The sequence below is a fragment of the Haliotis rufescens genome, unplaced genomic scaffold (assembly GCF_023055435.1).
Source record: "Haliotis rufescens isolate VD_foot unplaced genomic scaffold, xgHalRufe1.0.p SCAF_5, whole genome shotgun sequence".
Lineage (NCBI taxonomy): Eukaryota > Metazoa > Mollusca > Gastropoda > Lepetellida > Haliotidae > Haliotis > Haliotis rufescens.
The window spans coordinates 61528336-61545415 of record NW_025964223.1 but is presented as its reverse complement, the minus strand read 5'-3'; the positions used below and the strand labels follow the sequence as shown (position 1 = coordinate 61545415).

The following is a 17080-nucleotide window of genomic DNA, read 5'->3' as shown; positions in this document are numbered from 1 at the left end:
TTGTAGCTAGTCCTACTTGAATCATCTTCCCGAGGCAAGAGAGTTAACTGACTTTAAAAGCCCAGTTTCCACCCTTTCCGAACTAGACTGGTATTATGGAGTTACATTTTGGCTGGACTAACAAGTCTATGTATAGTCCAATCAAAATGAAATCGAAATCTGGTTCGTAAACTGAAATGCAGATTTTGGTCGATTGCAGGGTTTGCAAAGCATGTGCACCGCCAACTCGTTGTCAACAGATATTTTCCAAATCTTTTCATGTTTTTAATCAATGTGCTCACCTGATTTGATGAGCTTGAGAAATATATGAGCAGTCAGTTCTCTTGCTCTTTCAGCACTATAAAAGAGAGACAATGGTTTTAGAACTGGAGAGAAGCGAATCCAACCTTCTAGGTGAGTGTTACCATGGAAACAAAGTCCCACTGGCCATTAACTTGCCTTGACATCATATACTTCCATGACAAATGAACAAACTGGTTATCCATGTTACCAGAGTGAAGTGAAAATTTAACACAAAACGTGTTTGTTCTGATAAATATTGTCATGATTATTTTTAAACCTTAGGTATTATATTATGATGTAGTGTTATAATGAATTTAGTCTTCATGTCACAGAGCCTTATACCAACATTTCCTTATTGATGACTGTAGTTCCTGAGTTTGCCTTCTATGAAGAGTAAGACATTGCATGCCCTGTGTCCGAGGACCAGATTCTAAGGGGAAACAACTCTGTCTGTACTGTTTCAGATCCACCTGGCTCACTGATGACCTGTGGACGATGTGTGACCTCCAACTTTCTAACAGGGATCTCCATGTAAGTCTACAGAAGTATATCTGCCATACATCTGACCTCAACCAAAGCTGTCACACAATCTGACCGACCTCAATCAGATGTCGAGAGTTTCCACCTCTACCATTGTCAAGAGATCTGTACCTCAGCCATAGACATCACAGGTCTGACTCCTGCCATTGATGTCAATTGATCTGTACCTCAACCCACTGTCGAGGGATCCGACCTATCAGCCCTAGATGTCGATCTGACCTATCAGTCCTAGATGTCGGAGGACCTGACCTATCAACCTTAGGTGTCGGGGATTCTGACCTATCAGCCCTAGATGTCGGAGGACCTGACCTATCAACCTTAGGTGTCGGGGATTCTGGCCTATCAGCCCTAGATGTCGGAGGACCTGACTTATCAACCTTAGATGTCGGGGATTCTGACCTATCAGCCCTAGATGTCGGGGGATCTGACCTATCAGCCCTAGATGTCGGAAGATCCGACCTATCAGCCCTAGATGTCGGGGGATCTGACCTATCAGACCCTTGATGTCGGGGGATCCGACCTATCAGCCCTAGATGTCAAGGGATCTGACCTATCATCCCTAGATGTCCGGGGATCTGACCTATCAGCCCTAGATGTCGGGGATCCGACCTTTCAGCCCTAGATGTCGAGGGATCTGACCTATCAGACCCTTGATGTCGGGGGATCAGACCTATCAGTCCTAGATGTCGATCAGACCTATCAGTCCTAGATGTCTGAGGACCTGACCTATCAACCTTAGGTGTCGGGGATTCTGACCTATCAGCCCTAGATGTCGGAGGACCTGACCTATCAGCCCTAGATGTCAGGGCATCCGACCTATCAGACCCTTGATGTCAGGGCATCCGACCTATCAGCCCTAGATGTCAAAGGTTCTGACCTGTCAGCCCTAGATGTCAAAGGTTCCGACCTGTCAGCCCAAGATGTCGGTGAATCCGACCTATCAGTCCCAGATGTCGGGGGATCCTACCTATCATCCCTATATGTCGGGGGATCCTACCTATTGTCCCTAGATGACGGGGGATCCAACCTATCAGCCCAAGATGTCGGGGGATCTGACCTATCAGACCCTTGATGTCGGGGGATCCGACCTATCAGCCCCAGATGTCGGGGGATCGGACCTATCAGCCCTAGATGTCGAGGGATCCGACCTATCAGCCCTAGATGTCAGAGGACCTGACCTATCAACCTTAGATGTTGGGGGATCTGACCTATCAACCCTAGATGTCGGAAGATCCGACCTATCAGACCTAGTTGTCGGGGGATCTGACCTATCCACCCAAGATGTCGGGGGATCCGACCTATCAGCCCTAGATGTCAAGGGATCTGACCTATCATCCCTAGATGTTGGGGGATCGGACCTATCAGCCCTAGATGTCGGGGGATCCGACCTATCAGCCCTAGATGTCCGAGGACCTGACCTATCAACCTTAGATGTTGGGGGATCTGACCTATCATCCCTAGATGTGCAGGGATCGAACCTATCATCCCTAGACAGATAGTGTGGGATCCAGAACCAGGCATAACTATTGGGAGATCTACCGCAGCTGACAATATTTTGAGCCATCTGTGATGACTGCTTACATTCATTGTCTACAACCAAAGTGGAAAAGCAATCTCTTTAAACCATTGTGCCTACAACTACAAACATACACTGGCCTCTCCACATATCCACAGCTCCCAACTGTTCTGTCACCAACCATGCACTAGCCCTAGATGTCGATCCGACCTATCAGTCCTAGATGTCGGAGGACCTGACCTATCAACCTTAGGTGTCGGGGATTCTGACCTATCAGACCTAGATGTCGGAGGACCTGACCTATCAACCTTAGATGTCGGGGGATCTGACCTATCAACCCTAGATGTCGGAAGATCCGACCTATCAGCCCTAGTTGTCGGGGGATCTGACCTATCCACCCAAGATGTCGGGGGATCCGACCTATCAGCCCTAGATGTCAAGGGATCTGACCTATCATCCCTAGATGTTGGGGGATCTGACCTATCAGCCCTAGATGTCGGGGATCCGACCTTTCAGCCCTAGATGTCGAGGGATCTGACCTATCAGACCCTTGATGTCGGGGGATCCGACCTATCAGCCCTAGATGTCGGAGGACCTGACCTATCAACCTTAGATGTTGGGAGATCTGACCTATCATCCCTAGATGTCAAAGGTTCTGACCTGTCAGCCCTAGATGTCAGGGGATCCGACCTATCAGCCCCAGATGTCGGGGGATCGGACCTATCAACCCTAGATGTCGGGGGATCCGACCTATCAGCCCTAGATGTCAGAGGACCTGACCTATCAACCTTAGATGTTGGGGGATCTGACCTATCAGCCCTAGATGTCAGGGGATCCGACCTATCAGCCCTAGATGTCCGGGGATCCGACCTATCAGCCCTAGATGTCAAGGCATCCGACCTATCAGACCCTTGATGTCGGGGGATCCGACCTATCAGCCCTAGATGTCGGGGGATCCGACCTATCAGCCCCAGATGTCAGGGGATCCGACCTATCAGCCCTAGATGTCCGGGGATCCGACCTATCAGCCCTAGATGTCCGGGGATCCGACCTATCAGCCCTAGATGTCAGAGGACCTGACCTATCAACCTTAGATGTTTGGGGATCTGACCTATCAGCCCTAGATGTCAGGGGATCCGACCTATCAGCCCTAGATGTCAGGGCATCCGACCTATCAGACCCTTGATGTCAGGGGATCCGACCTATCAGCCCTAGATGTCGGGGGATCCGACCTATCAGCCCTAGATGTCGGGGCATCCGACCTATCAGACCCTTGATGTCGGGGGATCCGACCTATCAGCCCTAGATGTCGGGGGATCCGACCTATCAGCCCTAGATGTCGGGGGATCCGACCTATCAGCCCTAGATGTCGGGGGATCCGACCTATCAGCCCTAGATGTCGGGGGATCTGACCTATCAGCCCTAGATGTCAGGGGATCCGACCTATCAGCCCTAGATGTCGGGGGATCCGACCTATCAGCCCTAGATGTCAGGGCATCCGACCTATCAGACCCTTGATGTCAGGGCATCCGACCTATCAGCCCTAGATGTCAAAGGTTCTGACCTGTCAGCCCTAGATGTCAAAGGTTCTGACCTGTCAGCCCAAGATGTCGGTGAATCCGACCTATCAGTCCCAGATGTCGGGGGATCCTACCTATCATCCCTAGATGTCGGGGGATCCTACCTATTGTCCCTAGATGACGGGGGATCCAACCTATCAGCCCAAGATGTCGGGGGATCTGACCTATCAGACCCTTGATGTCGGGGGATCCGACCTATCAGCCCCAGATGTCGGGGGATCGGACCTATCATCCCTAGATGTCCGGGGATCGAACCTATCATCCCTAGACAGATAGTGTGGGATCCAGAACCAGGCATAACTATTGGGAGATCTACCGCAGCTGACAATATTTTGAGCCATCTGTGATGACTGCTTACATTCACTGTCTACAACCAAAGTGGAAAAGCAATCTCTTTAAACCATTGTGCCTACAACTACAAACATACACTGGCCTCTCCACCTATCTACAGCTCCCAACTGTTCTGTCACCAACCATGCACTAGTTTCTCTCCTACTGCTGTGGAGTAGCAGCAAATGTTCATTAATCCATGACTGCCTAAACATATAAGATGTTTCAACACTTTGATGAGCATGTTTTACTATGGTCTCAATTTTCAAATTTTATATACTCTTCTTTAACTTCAAATGACTGTGTTTTGTTTCATAAGGGCAATGACAGTTATCATGTTTGTGTTTCAGGCGTGGTTTAGACATGTCGTCCAGTCTGTCTACTCCCGGCTCAGACATCATGAAGAGGTGGCCTTCGGTACGTATGAACTTAGTAAGGTTTCTTTCCAGTGTGCCTTCAGTTCCATTGTGTATTCGTGACCAAGTGACCAGGACAAGCCAAATATCGACTCGTGCCCCTCTCGTGGCCATTTTTTGCTACTGGGTTCGGTCTAAGCGCAAATGAGCATAGCTGAAAGAATTGTCCACCCGTTGCATAATGATGCAGGTATATTTTCCCCATATATATATTTTCCAGATTAAAACACATCTAGACTTACGGTATTATACAGCATGTTTGAACACATTTAGCTGTATGTTGAGTATACTTAAATGCAGCCATAAAATTTCCGAGTCCCGTTATGGGATTTGAACCACGGACCTTCTCATCTGAGGTCGGACACCTTGTCCACATGACCAAAGAGGTTAACCTCGTCAGCAAGCTGACAAGTTAAGGATGTCATCTTAGGACACCACGCACTGCTACACAAGACATATGTAAATTTAAAAATTATTCCTGAGGGATTCTTTGGATGCAGTATTTGAAGTCATACCGTCTGATTGGTTTGTCATATTTTCGCACATAACATTCATCGATAGGGAGATAAGTCTTCTTGCAGGTTACAAAAAAGGGCCAGAGGTGATGAATGTTCATGTGCCAAAAGCTAAATCCTGAAATGATACGTCTCATGTTCAGAAAGTGAAGCACGAGTGAACATGACTGTGACCTGTTTCACCTGTGATATGAGATAAACTCGTCCATACTGGGACAAAGAGACAATGTAGGCACAATGGGAAATTATAAAAAATAATAAGTCAAATGATAATGGTTCCGCCATAAAAAGGGATGAACCTGAGTTCCCAATGTGCCTACATTAGTTAGTGTAGGTACAATTGGATGTAGGTACAATGGGATATGGGTACAATGGGATGTGGGTACAATGGGATGTAGGTACAATGGTATGTAGGTACAATGGTATGTAGGTACAATGGGATGTAGGTACAATGGGATATGGGTACAATGGGATGTGGGTACAATGGGATGTAGGTACAATGGTATGTAGGTACAATGGTATGTAGGTACAATGGGATGTAGGTACAATGGTATGTAGGTACAATGGGATGTAGGTACAATGGGATGTAGGTACAATGGTATGTAGGTACAATGGTATGTAGGTACAATGGGTTGTGGGTACAATGGGATGTAGGTACATTGGGATGTGGGTACAATGGGATGTGGGTACAATGGGTTGTTGGTACAATGGGATGTGGGTACAATGGGATGCAGGCACAATGGTATGTGGGTACACAGGGATGTAGGTACAATGGGATGTAGGTACAATGGGATGTAGGTACAATGGTATGTAGGTACAATGGGATGTAGGTACAATGGGATGTAGGTACAATGGGATGTAGGTACAATGGGATGTAGGTACAATGGGATGTAGGTACAATGGTATGTAGGTACAATGGGATGTAGGTACAATGGTATGTAGGCACGATGGGATGTAGGTACAATGGTATGTAGGTACAATGGGATGTAGGTACAATGGGATGTAGGTACAATGGGATGTAGGTACAATGGTATGTAGGTACAATGGGATGTGGGTACAATTGGATGTAGGTACAATGGGATGTAGGCACGATGGGATGTAGGTACAATGGGATGTAGGTACAATGGGATGTAGGTACAATGGGATGTAGGTACAATGGTATGTAGGTACAATGGTATGTAGGTACAATGGGATGTAGGTACAATTGGATGTAGGTACAATGGGATGTAGGCACGATGGGATGTAGGTACAATGGGATGTAGGTACAATGGGTTGTGGGTACAATGGTATGTAGGTACAATGGGATGTAGGTACAATGGGATGTAGGCACAATGGTATGTGGGTACCATGGGATGTAGGCACATTTGGATGTAGGCACGATGGGATGTAGGTACAATGGGATGTAGGTACAATGGGATTGAACCCTTAGTAACTATGGTTAATACTTTTATTACATAACAGCTTTGTCAATTGCAGCAACTTAGTGCATTTGCTATGGCTGCTATGGTAACAGTGTTACTATGGTAACATATCTACATCTAAAGTAGTTCTAATGTCAGCAGGGGCGGTCGGGTAGCCTAGTGGTTAAAGCGTTCGCTCGTCACGCCGAAGACCCGGGTTCGATTCCCGACATGGGTACAATGTGTGAAGCCCATTTCTGGTGTCCCCCGCAGTGATATTGCTGGAATATTGCTAAAAGCGGCGTAAAACCAAACTCACTCACTCACTCTAATGTCAGCAGGACTGAGTGAGTGAGATGGGTTTGGTGCTGCTTTGAACAGTATTTGGGTGCTGTCTTGGCTTGTCCGCTTGTAGGATGAAGTTGTAGGCATCTACCTCTTTGGTGGCGCCTACCCACATGGGTCTGGTGCTGACAGACCAAGGATCCAAGTCAGGGTGATTTTAGGATTCGAACCCACAATCAGCAGATCCTGGCACAAGTAAGATATGGAACTGTGATTGTAGGAATCATGGAAGTGAAAGAACCTTGTTTGGCCCTGGGATCCCACACGATACAGTGTGTACTTCAGATGCACCATCTCTCTCTCTGTCCATGGTCAGAATTATGTTTTGACATTATGTGTTTTTTCCCCGATGGGGATTCTCGCTTAGAATGTGTCCCAACAACTGATGCTGGTTGTAAGAGGCGACCAAATGCATTGGTGGTCAGGCTCGGGGACTTGGTTGCTTCTGTGTCTTCGTACCCCATGGCGTGGATCAATGCTCATAATATCAATCACTGGATTGCCTGGTCCAGGTTTGATTATTTACATACTGCCTTCATATAGCTGGAATATCACAGTCTGTGTCAAAATCATTTGACTCTATTTAGTCATTTTCATTAGATTTCGGTGTGATTGAATGGATGATCAATAGCTGAGCTCACTGGACCAAACAGAATGTTTTTGGACTAGGGCTTTGGACTAGTGGCTTTGGACTAGTGGCTAAAGTCGCAGAGTGCACACATACACATTATGTCTTCTACCAGATGTGACCGGATTTAGAAGCTTCCAGGCTCACCTATCTGTATCATCCCGAACAAGGGAGTTAACTCACTTTAAAAGTCCAGTTTCCACCCTTGTCGAACTTGGTTGAAATTCCTGGACTTGATCGAAGCGCCACCAGTAGCTATTACAAGTTTTGTCCCTTCTAAGCCTCTTCTATGGACCAATCAGATTCCACCTCTCATATCACTTGCATTTGCTTCAAACAAAATGGCGGCACCCTGTCAAGATGATCTGATAGATTATCAAGATCTATATTGTGATAAAACGAGTCTTACATCGCGAAGTGCATCAAATCACGTGAGCAGCTTGATTACGGACATGAAAAGATTTGGAAAACATCTGTTGACAACAAGTTGGGGATGCACATGCTTTGCAAATCCTGCAATTGACCGAAATCTGCATGACAGTTTACGATTTTGATTTCTTTGCATGATTTTGATTGGACTATGCATAGAGTCATTAGTCCAGCCAAAATGTAACTCCATAAAACCAGCCTATATCGGCAAGGGTGGAAACAGGACTTTTATATTCAGTTAACTCTCTTGCCTCAGGAAGATGCCTATCTTTATGAATTGAGATCTCCACCAACTGATGTATCTTTTATCTTTCAGAGTGACACACTAGATAGCTTCAAGTCAGTCGGGTCCTTTGTCTCTCTTCAAGATGAAGATGGTGATATCATGTCTGTGGGATCGGCTGATGGACATGTCAGGTAATTGCTACATAGCTATCTTATGTTAACATCTTTACAGAGCCATAGAAACATCATTACTTACTCGAATTATTAGATGTACGAATGAGTTAGGTCGTCAAATTGTGTACAAGCAATACTTGTTCAGAGGTAAGAATTTTTTATGTAAAGTTTACTTAATGGTCAAAATTTAACATCACATTAGAATGTTAAATCTGAGAGCATGGGGCTGAAAATGTACATCTTACAGCGCTAATATAATAATACACATCAAGCTTTCTGCATGTTTCTTTTTTATTTCCATTTAAAAAAAAATATATGAATCTTTAGATATTCCGCATCTCGAACACATGACCCCGGCAGTGAAATGCTACAATACTTAAGATCAACATGATTTTGCCGAAAGTTTTGCTAACAAAATTTGGTTACAACCAAAAATAAAAAACACCGCCTGCCCACACACAAAAACCAATGCTTGAGAACTAATACTCTTTTTTTTTAGCCTTAAATATATTTACCATTTTCTTCCACCACAAAACAGAAATGTTGAAATCCCTACCTGTTTTGTGTGTGCCTCTTCTCCCTTGGACGTTACCACTAATCCTTACACTGTATAGTAGACTGCAACCAGTTCCGATACTGACTCAACTCAACACTGCTGGACACCTTGTCAGTGGTCAGCTAGTGGTCAATGATGTCTCACCTGCCTGGCCCACACAGTGTGGTCTGTAGATGGACAAGACGGTTAGTGGTCAGTGTGGTCTGCTGATGTACAACACATTTGGTATATCTTGTGGTCAGCGGGGCCTCTCGTCTGCTTGACCTGCACAGTGTGGTCCGTGGTGGACCTGTCACTCAGGTTATACAGGCTGGAGGAAGTCAAGTCTCCATCCTGCTGAGGAGAATCGTTTACATCACTGCATGTGGTTTATGTCATGCTGAGATAAACTTTTGATTGAAAGACTAGATGATAAGATTTTCATGATTATGTTTTCTTATTCTTTAAAGATTGTTTTATCCATATTACTTTATCATGATAAAAGGAAAAAAATGTACGTGTTATGGTTTTAAAGATTGTTAAGTTCAAAGAGTGAGTGAGTGAGTGAGTATGGTTTTACGCCGCTTTTAGCAATATTCCAGCAATATCACGGCGGGGGACACCAGAAATGGGCTTCACACATTGTACCCACGTCGGGAATTGAACCCGGGTCTCCTCGGCGTGACGAGCTAACGCTTTAACCACTAGGCTACCCGACCGCCCCTAAGTTCAAAGACACAGGGCAATTGGAAGTCATGCTTTATCTGATGGAGCTGTCGCATGTTACAACTGTTTGTTGTTGACATACCAGCTTCTACGTGACTGTGTAGTTTAAGATGGTGTCCTGTGCACAGAGGGTACATCCTATTATTATTATTATTATTGTTATTATCATTGTTATTATTACCTTATCTTTGCCTTCTATATTGCAGTTTTGACTCCCAGGGATTTCAATCCCCCTCAGTTCCTGCCTCCCCCATCAGCTCACCAACCAAGTCCCCCTTCTACCGTCTAGGAAGCAGTTGTGAGAGCGAGTCCACCAGCAGTATCTACCACACAGACGAAGCATCCAGCACCGCATCCCCATCTCAACCACCCTCCGCTCCGCAGACACCAAGCCTAGCATCCCCGACCCAACCACCATCCGCTCCACAGACACCAAGCCTAGCATCCCCGACCCAACCACCATCCTCTCCCCAGACACCAAGCCTAGCATCCCCGACCCAACCACCATCCTATCCTCAGACACCAAACCCAGCCTCCCCGACTCAACCCTCCGCTCCACAGACACCAAGCCTAGCATCCCCGACCCAACCACCATCCTCTCCCCAGACACCAAGCCTAGCATCCCCGACCCAACCACCATCCTATCCTCAGACACCAAACCCAGCATCCCCGACTCAACCCTCCGCTCCCCAGACACCAAACCCAGCATCCCCAACTCAACCCTCCGCTCCCCAGACACCAAACCCAGCATCCCCGACTCAACCCTCCGCTCCACAAACACCAAGCCTAGCATCTCCAACTAAGCCCGCCACTCTTCAGACACCAAACTCAGCATCCCCATCTTGCCCAGCCTCCGCTCCCCAGACAACCAACTTGGCACAGACACCTGCCCCCACATCCAATCCACCCCACACTGAGCCAACACCTGACACAGCTGACCTCTCACTGAGGTTATCACCGACTGACTCGGTCACTTCTCCACCTGACCAGGCCATGGACAAGGACCAGAGTTGTGTCTGTTGTGACCATGGTCATGGAGACTCCGGAGAGACAGTGACCGAAGGTCAAACTGCAAGCTATGGTCAACAACGGATGATGTCGCGGCAAATGAGTGCCGACACCTCGTGTTCCGAATGTTCCATTTCTCCATCTCGGTACGTGCAATACACAGATAAACAGGCTGAGATGCAGTGTTTCTCAGCGCTGGACAATACGCCAGACTTGCAGTCAGCCAACAAGTACATGGGTTCCAGCCAGGAAGACACTTCGGGTATGTACAGTGTAAAGGGGCTCTCATACTTTGCCGAGTTGCATCCCGAGTATGGACCTGAGCTGACTTCGGGGTACCTGTATGGAGCTCGTAGTGAGGTCATACTAAACTCGGGGTAACTCGGGATACCTTTTACTGATCTACGAAAGTTTTGGAACTGCTCAAAACAGTCGGGCCGCCAGCCAACTCCTAAGAAACTCGTAACAAACTCGTAACACACTCGTCCTACTGGTAGTACCCTCGTGGCGACCTTGTGGTGCTCGTATAGAACTCGTATGAAGATCGTCTGCAAAATTTATTGCCAAGTTGACCGAGTCTAATACGAACTATACAAGTGTAATTCCCGCCAAATTATTTAGCAGCTCGTAGCCACCTTGTATTAAAGTCGGACCAAACTCGTACCAAACTCGTACAGCTGGTATCGAGATCGTTCTGCTCCTGTGCAACTCTTATTGTGACATAAGATTTGACAAATTATGGTTTTCTAAGGCCGCGGTGGTGATCACTGCAGTTTCTAAAAGAGAGCTCAAAAGGATTAAGAAATAATGGGTAATAAAGAAATTATTACACTTACATGTGTCTCATACTGATTTTATGAAACTTGTTTAAGAATCCATGTATTACCCTTGCTGTCGCTCGGGAAATATAAAAATTCTGACACTCATTTAGTAAAATCAGTATGACACACGTTCTCGTATAATAATCTCTGTATATTACTCCCCCTGAGGGTGATATGTTACTGTGATGTGTGTCTGCAGGTGATACTGTGCCCAGCACCAGCAGCGGAGAAGACACGGGACCAACATCGGCCTGCTCCACGCCACCGTCCAGGTGGGTAGTCCATGTACTTCCTGCAAAACATTCAATCTGTTCAAAGCCCAAATGAGAGGATTGGGTGGTCAACCTAGCAGATCCTGTGTCATTCCACCTGATGGTACAATCTCATTAAAATCAGATCTGAGGCACTACAGATCAGATTACAGGTCACGTCAGAACGACATTTCACCCGACCAATCAAAGCGTCGCTTACCAGATCGTGAAAGGGACAGTCGGAATGTGTTTTCTAATCATGCAACCTCGAAAACGTTAACACGGGGTATTCCAAACGACAGTAAGGGCCCGTACGACTGATTCCATCAAAATTATCGCCTATCTCTCGCTTCCGTGCAATAAACATTTGAACAAAGGAGACATTGCACAGTATGTGGGAAGCACTGCCATACAATCTCAACCAGACATTTCGGAATGTTTGTTTGTTCAGTTTTCAAAATTTTAATTGAGAACTGTGTCATCATATTTTTCAAGCATGGTCTGAAATGGAAGTCGCCAGTTCCGTAAAGCTCGAGAAAGCTGCTTTCTAATTGGCTGATGTTGACTTCTTGTTACTTATTTCAGTGGTCAGCAGTTCACGAAAGGTCGTTCTGGCATGACCCGTAATGGGTGTCCTCAGATCTTTGTTTAGCAGCAGCCAGAACCTAGATTTGATTTTAATGAGATTGCCTGACAGTACGGACACTGAGGATGTCATTATTCCAGGGAGGAAAAGCCGCCTGTGTCCGGTTTGCAGGAAGTGAGGATGTGTGAGTTGAGTGATGGTGGTCCATGCAGGGTGACCTCCAGGTGGACTCCCTCCCTGATGTGTTTTTTGTTGTAACCTGGTGTTGTCGCACTGTAGACCCTATGCAGGGTGACCTCCAGGTGGACTCCCTCTCTGATGTGTTTCTTGTTGTAACCTGGTGTTGTCGCACTGTAGACCCTATGCAGGGTGACCTCCAGGTGGACTCCCTCCCTGATGTGTTTCTTGTTGTAACCTGGTGTTGTCGCACTGTAGACCCTATGCAGGGTGACCTCCAGGTGGACTCCCTCCCTGATGTGTTTCTTGTTGTAACCTGGTGTTGTCGCACTGTAGACCCTATGCAGGGTGACCTCCAGGTGGACTCCCTCCCTGATGTGTTTCTTGTTGTAACCTGGTGTTGTAGCACTGTAGACCCTATGCAGGGTGACCTCCAGGTGGACTCCCTCTCTGATGTGTTTCTTGTTGTAACCTGGTGTTGTCGCACTGTAGACCCTATGCAGGGTGACCTCCAGGTGGACTCCCTCTCTGATGTGTTTCTTGTTGTAACCTGGTGTTGTCGCACTGTAGACCCTATGCAGGGTGACCTCCAGGTGGACTCCCTCCCTGATGTGTTTCTTGTTGTAACCTGGTGCTGTAGCACTGTAGACCCTATGCAGGGTGACCTCCAGGTGGACTCCCTCTCTGATGTGTTTCTTGTTGTAACCTGGTGCTGTAGCACTGTAGACCCTATGCAGGGTGACCTCCAGGTGGACTCCCTCTCTGATGTGTTTCTTGTTGTAACCTGGTGCTGTAGCACTGTAGACCCTATGCAGGGTGACCTCCAGGTGGACTCCCTCCCTGATGTGTTTCTTGTTGTAACCTGGTGCTGTAGCACTGTAGACCCTATGCAGGGTGACCTCCAGGTGGACTCCCTCTCTGATGTGTTTCTTGTTGTAACCTGGTGCTGTAGCACTGTAGACCCTATGCAGGGTGACCTCCAGGTGGACTCCCTCTCTGATGTGTTTCTTGTTGTAACCTGGTGCTGTAGCACTGTAGACCCTATGCAGGGTGACCTCCAGGTGGACTCCCTCTCTGATGTGTTTCTTGTTGTAACCTGGTGCTGTAGCACTGTAGACCTGATGGACCTCCATGCTCCTGATCCTACTGCGGAGTCCTCATCCCAAATACTCAAACAGCTTTTGTTTGATTCTCAGGAAACCTAAGGCGGGGTTGTACAGTCTGGGGGACCTGATGGAGAAGCTGGGACCCGGGGTGCCAGGTGAGTTGATGACCTCCCCCTACCTGTAGTACCTCTCTCTACCTGTAGTACCTCTCTACCTGTACTACCTCTCTACCTGTAGTACCTCTCTACCTGTACTACCTCTCTACCTGTAGTACCTCTCTACCTGTACTACCTCTCTACCTGTAGTACCTCTCTCTACCTGTAGTACCTCTCTCTACCTGTAGTACCTCTCTCTACCTGTAGTACTTCTCTACCTGTACTACCTCTCTACGTGTAGTACCTCTCTCTACCTGTAGTACCTCTCTCTACCTGTAGTACCTCTCTACCTGTACTACCTCTCTGCTTGTAGTACCTCTCTCTTCCTGTAGTACCACTCTACCTGTAGTACCTCTCTCTACCTGTAGTACCTCTCTCTACCTGTAGTACCTCTCTCCACCTGTAGTACCCCTCTACCTGCAGCACCTCTCTCTACCTTTAGTACCTCCCCCTACCTGTAGTACCTCTCTACCTGTAATACCTCCCCCTACCTGTAGTACCTCTCTCTACCTGTAGTACCTCTCTACCTTTAGTACCCCTCTACCTGTAGTACCTCTCTCCACCTGCAGCACCCCTCTCTACCTGTAGTACCTCTCCACCTGACTCTCACTGACCTGACAGTCTATCATTGTACCATATCCTGATAGCATGATCAGACATGTCAAGGAATGAGTCATACCTCCCATGTTATGTCTCCTATTGTGAAACAAAATCAGAGAAACACAAGTTTTGAGGCTGATGTTCCCGAAACCTGGTGATTCTTCACCATTACTTCCATGGGGTTCCAGGTTAGAATAGGTTCCCAGGAGCCCATGCTAGTCATAAGAGATGTCCTAAAGGATTGGTGTCCAAAGGATAGGTGACCTCGTGGATGGCGCATGATATCCATCATTAATTCGCTGCCCACCTTCATACAGCTGGAATATAACTAAGTGTGGCATTAAACAACAAATAGACAAAACAACCTAAAACAGTACTAGTGGACAACTCTCCATTTCAGGATATGGCATTGTTAATGTACTACTCTCCTGCAACAACCTACAACACATACTCTACAGCTTGCTGATTGGTCGAACAGTCCTTGTTGTCGGCTCGCCGAGACTAGAAGGGGAGGTAATCAGGATTGTCACAGCATTGGCTCTGTTCCTGCCAGACCACCGGAGGTGACTGACTGTTTGTTTGTTCATGTTACTTGTATGTGATAAAGCATGGACCTTTCAGTCTTTACTATTTACCTGATAATCATCATAATCACTGAAGCTGGGTTTTATATTTGGTTCTAATCAAGTTTATACCACACGATGTGTCACATACTTTGAATATGAAAAATTAAGAAAAGTGTCAGTCAAAATGGTACATAGATATTCCCCTCTTATGTACCTGAGGACGGTATATATATATATATTCCCAGCTCCAGCAGCTGTACACTCCCCAGGGAGCGGAGAATGAAAACTGAGGGCACACTGATCCATGGGGTAATAATACTAGCTCTTAGAGCATGCTTGTTGGAGGATTTGGTGTTCTACAAGTTCACATTATTATGCCCCGCCACGAAGTCGAGTTTGTTCGTCTATCCTTCCTTTTGTCAGTCCACTTCTCATGGGGACAAATTTTCTCAATAACTATTACAGATGGAAAAATGATATTTTACCCACTGATGTTACTGGTCACGTTTTCAGTTAAGTTGAAAATTGCTGTCTTAAAATCATTTTTTACAGAGTTATGCCCCTTGCTCCATGCTTTGCAACTTACTGCGTACTGCGTGAAATGGGGACAAGTTTTCTCGAAAACTATTAAATTTCGAAAAATGAAATCTTTCACACTGATGTTACTTGTCACGATCACAAATGTGTTCTAAAATTGGTGTCTTAAATTCATTTTTACAAAGTTATGTGCGGACGTGCGTGCGTGCGTGCGTGCGTGCGTGCGTGCGTGCGTGCGTGCGTGCGTGCGTGCAAAACTTTGCATGTCCACTAGGCACATACTGAACTGGTGCCTTTTGCTATTTAGGAATTTTATAAATTTTTATTTTTTACGTTTCCATTGCAACAAGTTGGACTTAGGTTCTATAGGGTAGAGTTTGTTTCCGGAGCATAACTCAAAACCCATTCAATACTTTCCAAAAAAAACTGTGCATGTTTACCAGACACATACTGGACTGGTGTCTCTTGCTATTTAGGAATTTTTGAAATTTTTTTTTTTCACGTTTCCATGGCAATAAGTTGGACTTAGGTTCTACAGGGGTGGTGTTCGTTTCCAGAGTGTAACTCAAAAAACGTTAAATACTTTCTTACAAAACTTTGCATGTCTACCAGGCATATACTGAACTGGTGCCCTTTGATATATCGCACTTTTAGAAATTTTTATTGTTTATGTTTCCATGACAACAAGTTGGATTTAAGTTTTAATAAAGGATTGGTTTACTTAAGTAGTATAACAAATAAACTGTTAAATATTTCCTTGCCAAACATTGCATGTCTATATATCACTGATATATAAAGCGCATACTGAACTAGTGCCATTTGATATTAACATGATTAAGGAGTTTTTAGAAATGTTTATTTTAGAATTTCCATTGCAGCAATTTTGACATGGGCTAAGAGAAATGTTGGGTCAGTTACCTGGTTTGGGACCATAACATGTTAAAATGGGCGGGGGATATAGATGACTTTGTCAACTATACGCTTGTTTTACTTCATGTATCGTGTCTTCAATGGGAACAAGGTTTCTCAGAAACTATTGACATTACAGGAATGAAACTTTGCAAACTAAATAAAAATATATATATAACGTTATTACACTATTCCAATATGTCAGAGATAGGTGATACGTTTTTGTTAATACCAAGACCGGGTGCCATTTTATGTCTGTTGTTGATATCTGTCTGGATGACCCTGTCTCGTTATCTTGCATGTCAGGCATCTCAAATTTACAACATGGTACCGCTCGGGTCAAAACAACAAGGTTCAACTGTATATAGCTTTACTTCGGGACCATACGTTCATCTATCAGTCCGATAGGTATATTATTTAGTTTTCTTCATTTGTTAATAGATACGGTATCCATGGTAACAAGTGCTGTTGTTGCTTCAGGAAACACCCATCTATGATAGAATGGCTATCCAAGCCCTTTAGACTCACAGATCTAGCCCGTACAAAGCTGGCTGGTGTGTGTCGGCCGGAGAAACGATCACTGGAGTCTGTGGTTCCTAATGTCGTCAAGGTAACACACAACTCTACAGTGGAACCTCTTTAATCTGGACAAAACTGTGGAAATCATGTGGATTGAGGAATTTACAGATTCTGAAGGTTTTCTCGGTGTTAGGTCAATGAGAC

The 17080-nt window shown here is 45.8% G+C and overlaps 1 protein-coding gene across 2 annotated transcripts in view; it reads left to right on the top strand.

The window, feature by feature from the left end:
• The window catches only part of LOC124143836 (guanine nucleotide exchange protein SMCR8-like), a 53765-nt gene that overhangs the window by 19334 nt on the left and 17351 nt on the right, over window positions 1-17080 (top strand). For both annotated transcript variants that reach the window (XM_046512952.2, XM_046512951.2), the window contains 9 exons: window positions 336-393; window positions 747-813; window positions 4599-4665; window positions 8298-8398; window positions 9848-10911; window positions 11670-11742; window positions 13681-13745; window positions 14746-14908; window positions 16838-16967. In XM_046512952.2, coding sequence (XP_046368908.2) covers window positions 336-393; window positions 747-813; window positions 4599-4665; window positions 8298-8398; window positions 9848-10911; window positions 11670-11742; window positions 13681-13745; window positions 14746-14908; window positions 16838-16967 — 1788 coding nt within the window. The remainder of the gene's footprint in view (window positions 1-335; window positions 394-746; window positions 814-4598; window positions 4666-8297; window positions 8399-9847; window positions 10912-11669; window positions 11743-13680; window positions 13746-14745; window positions 14909-16837; window positions 16968-17080) is intronic.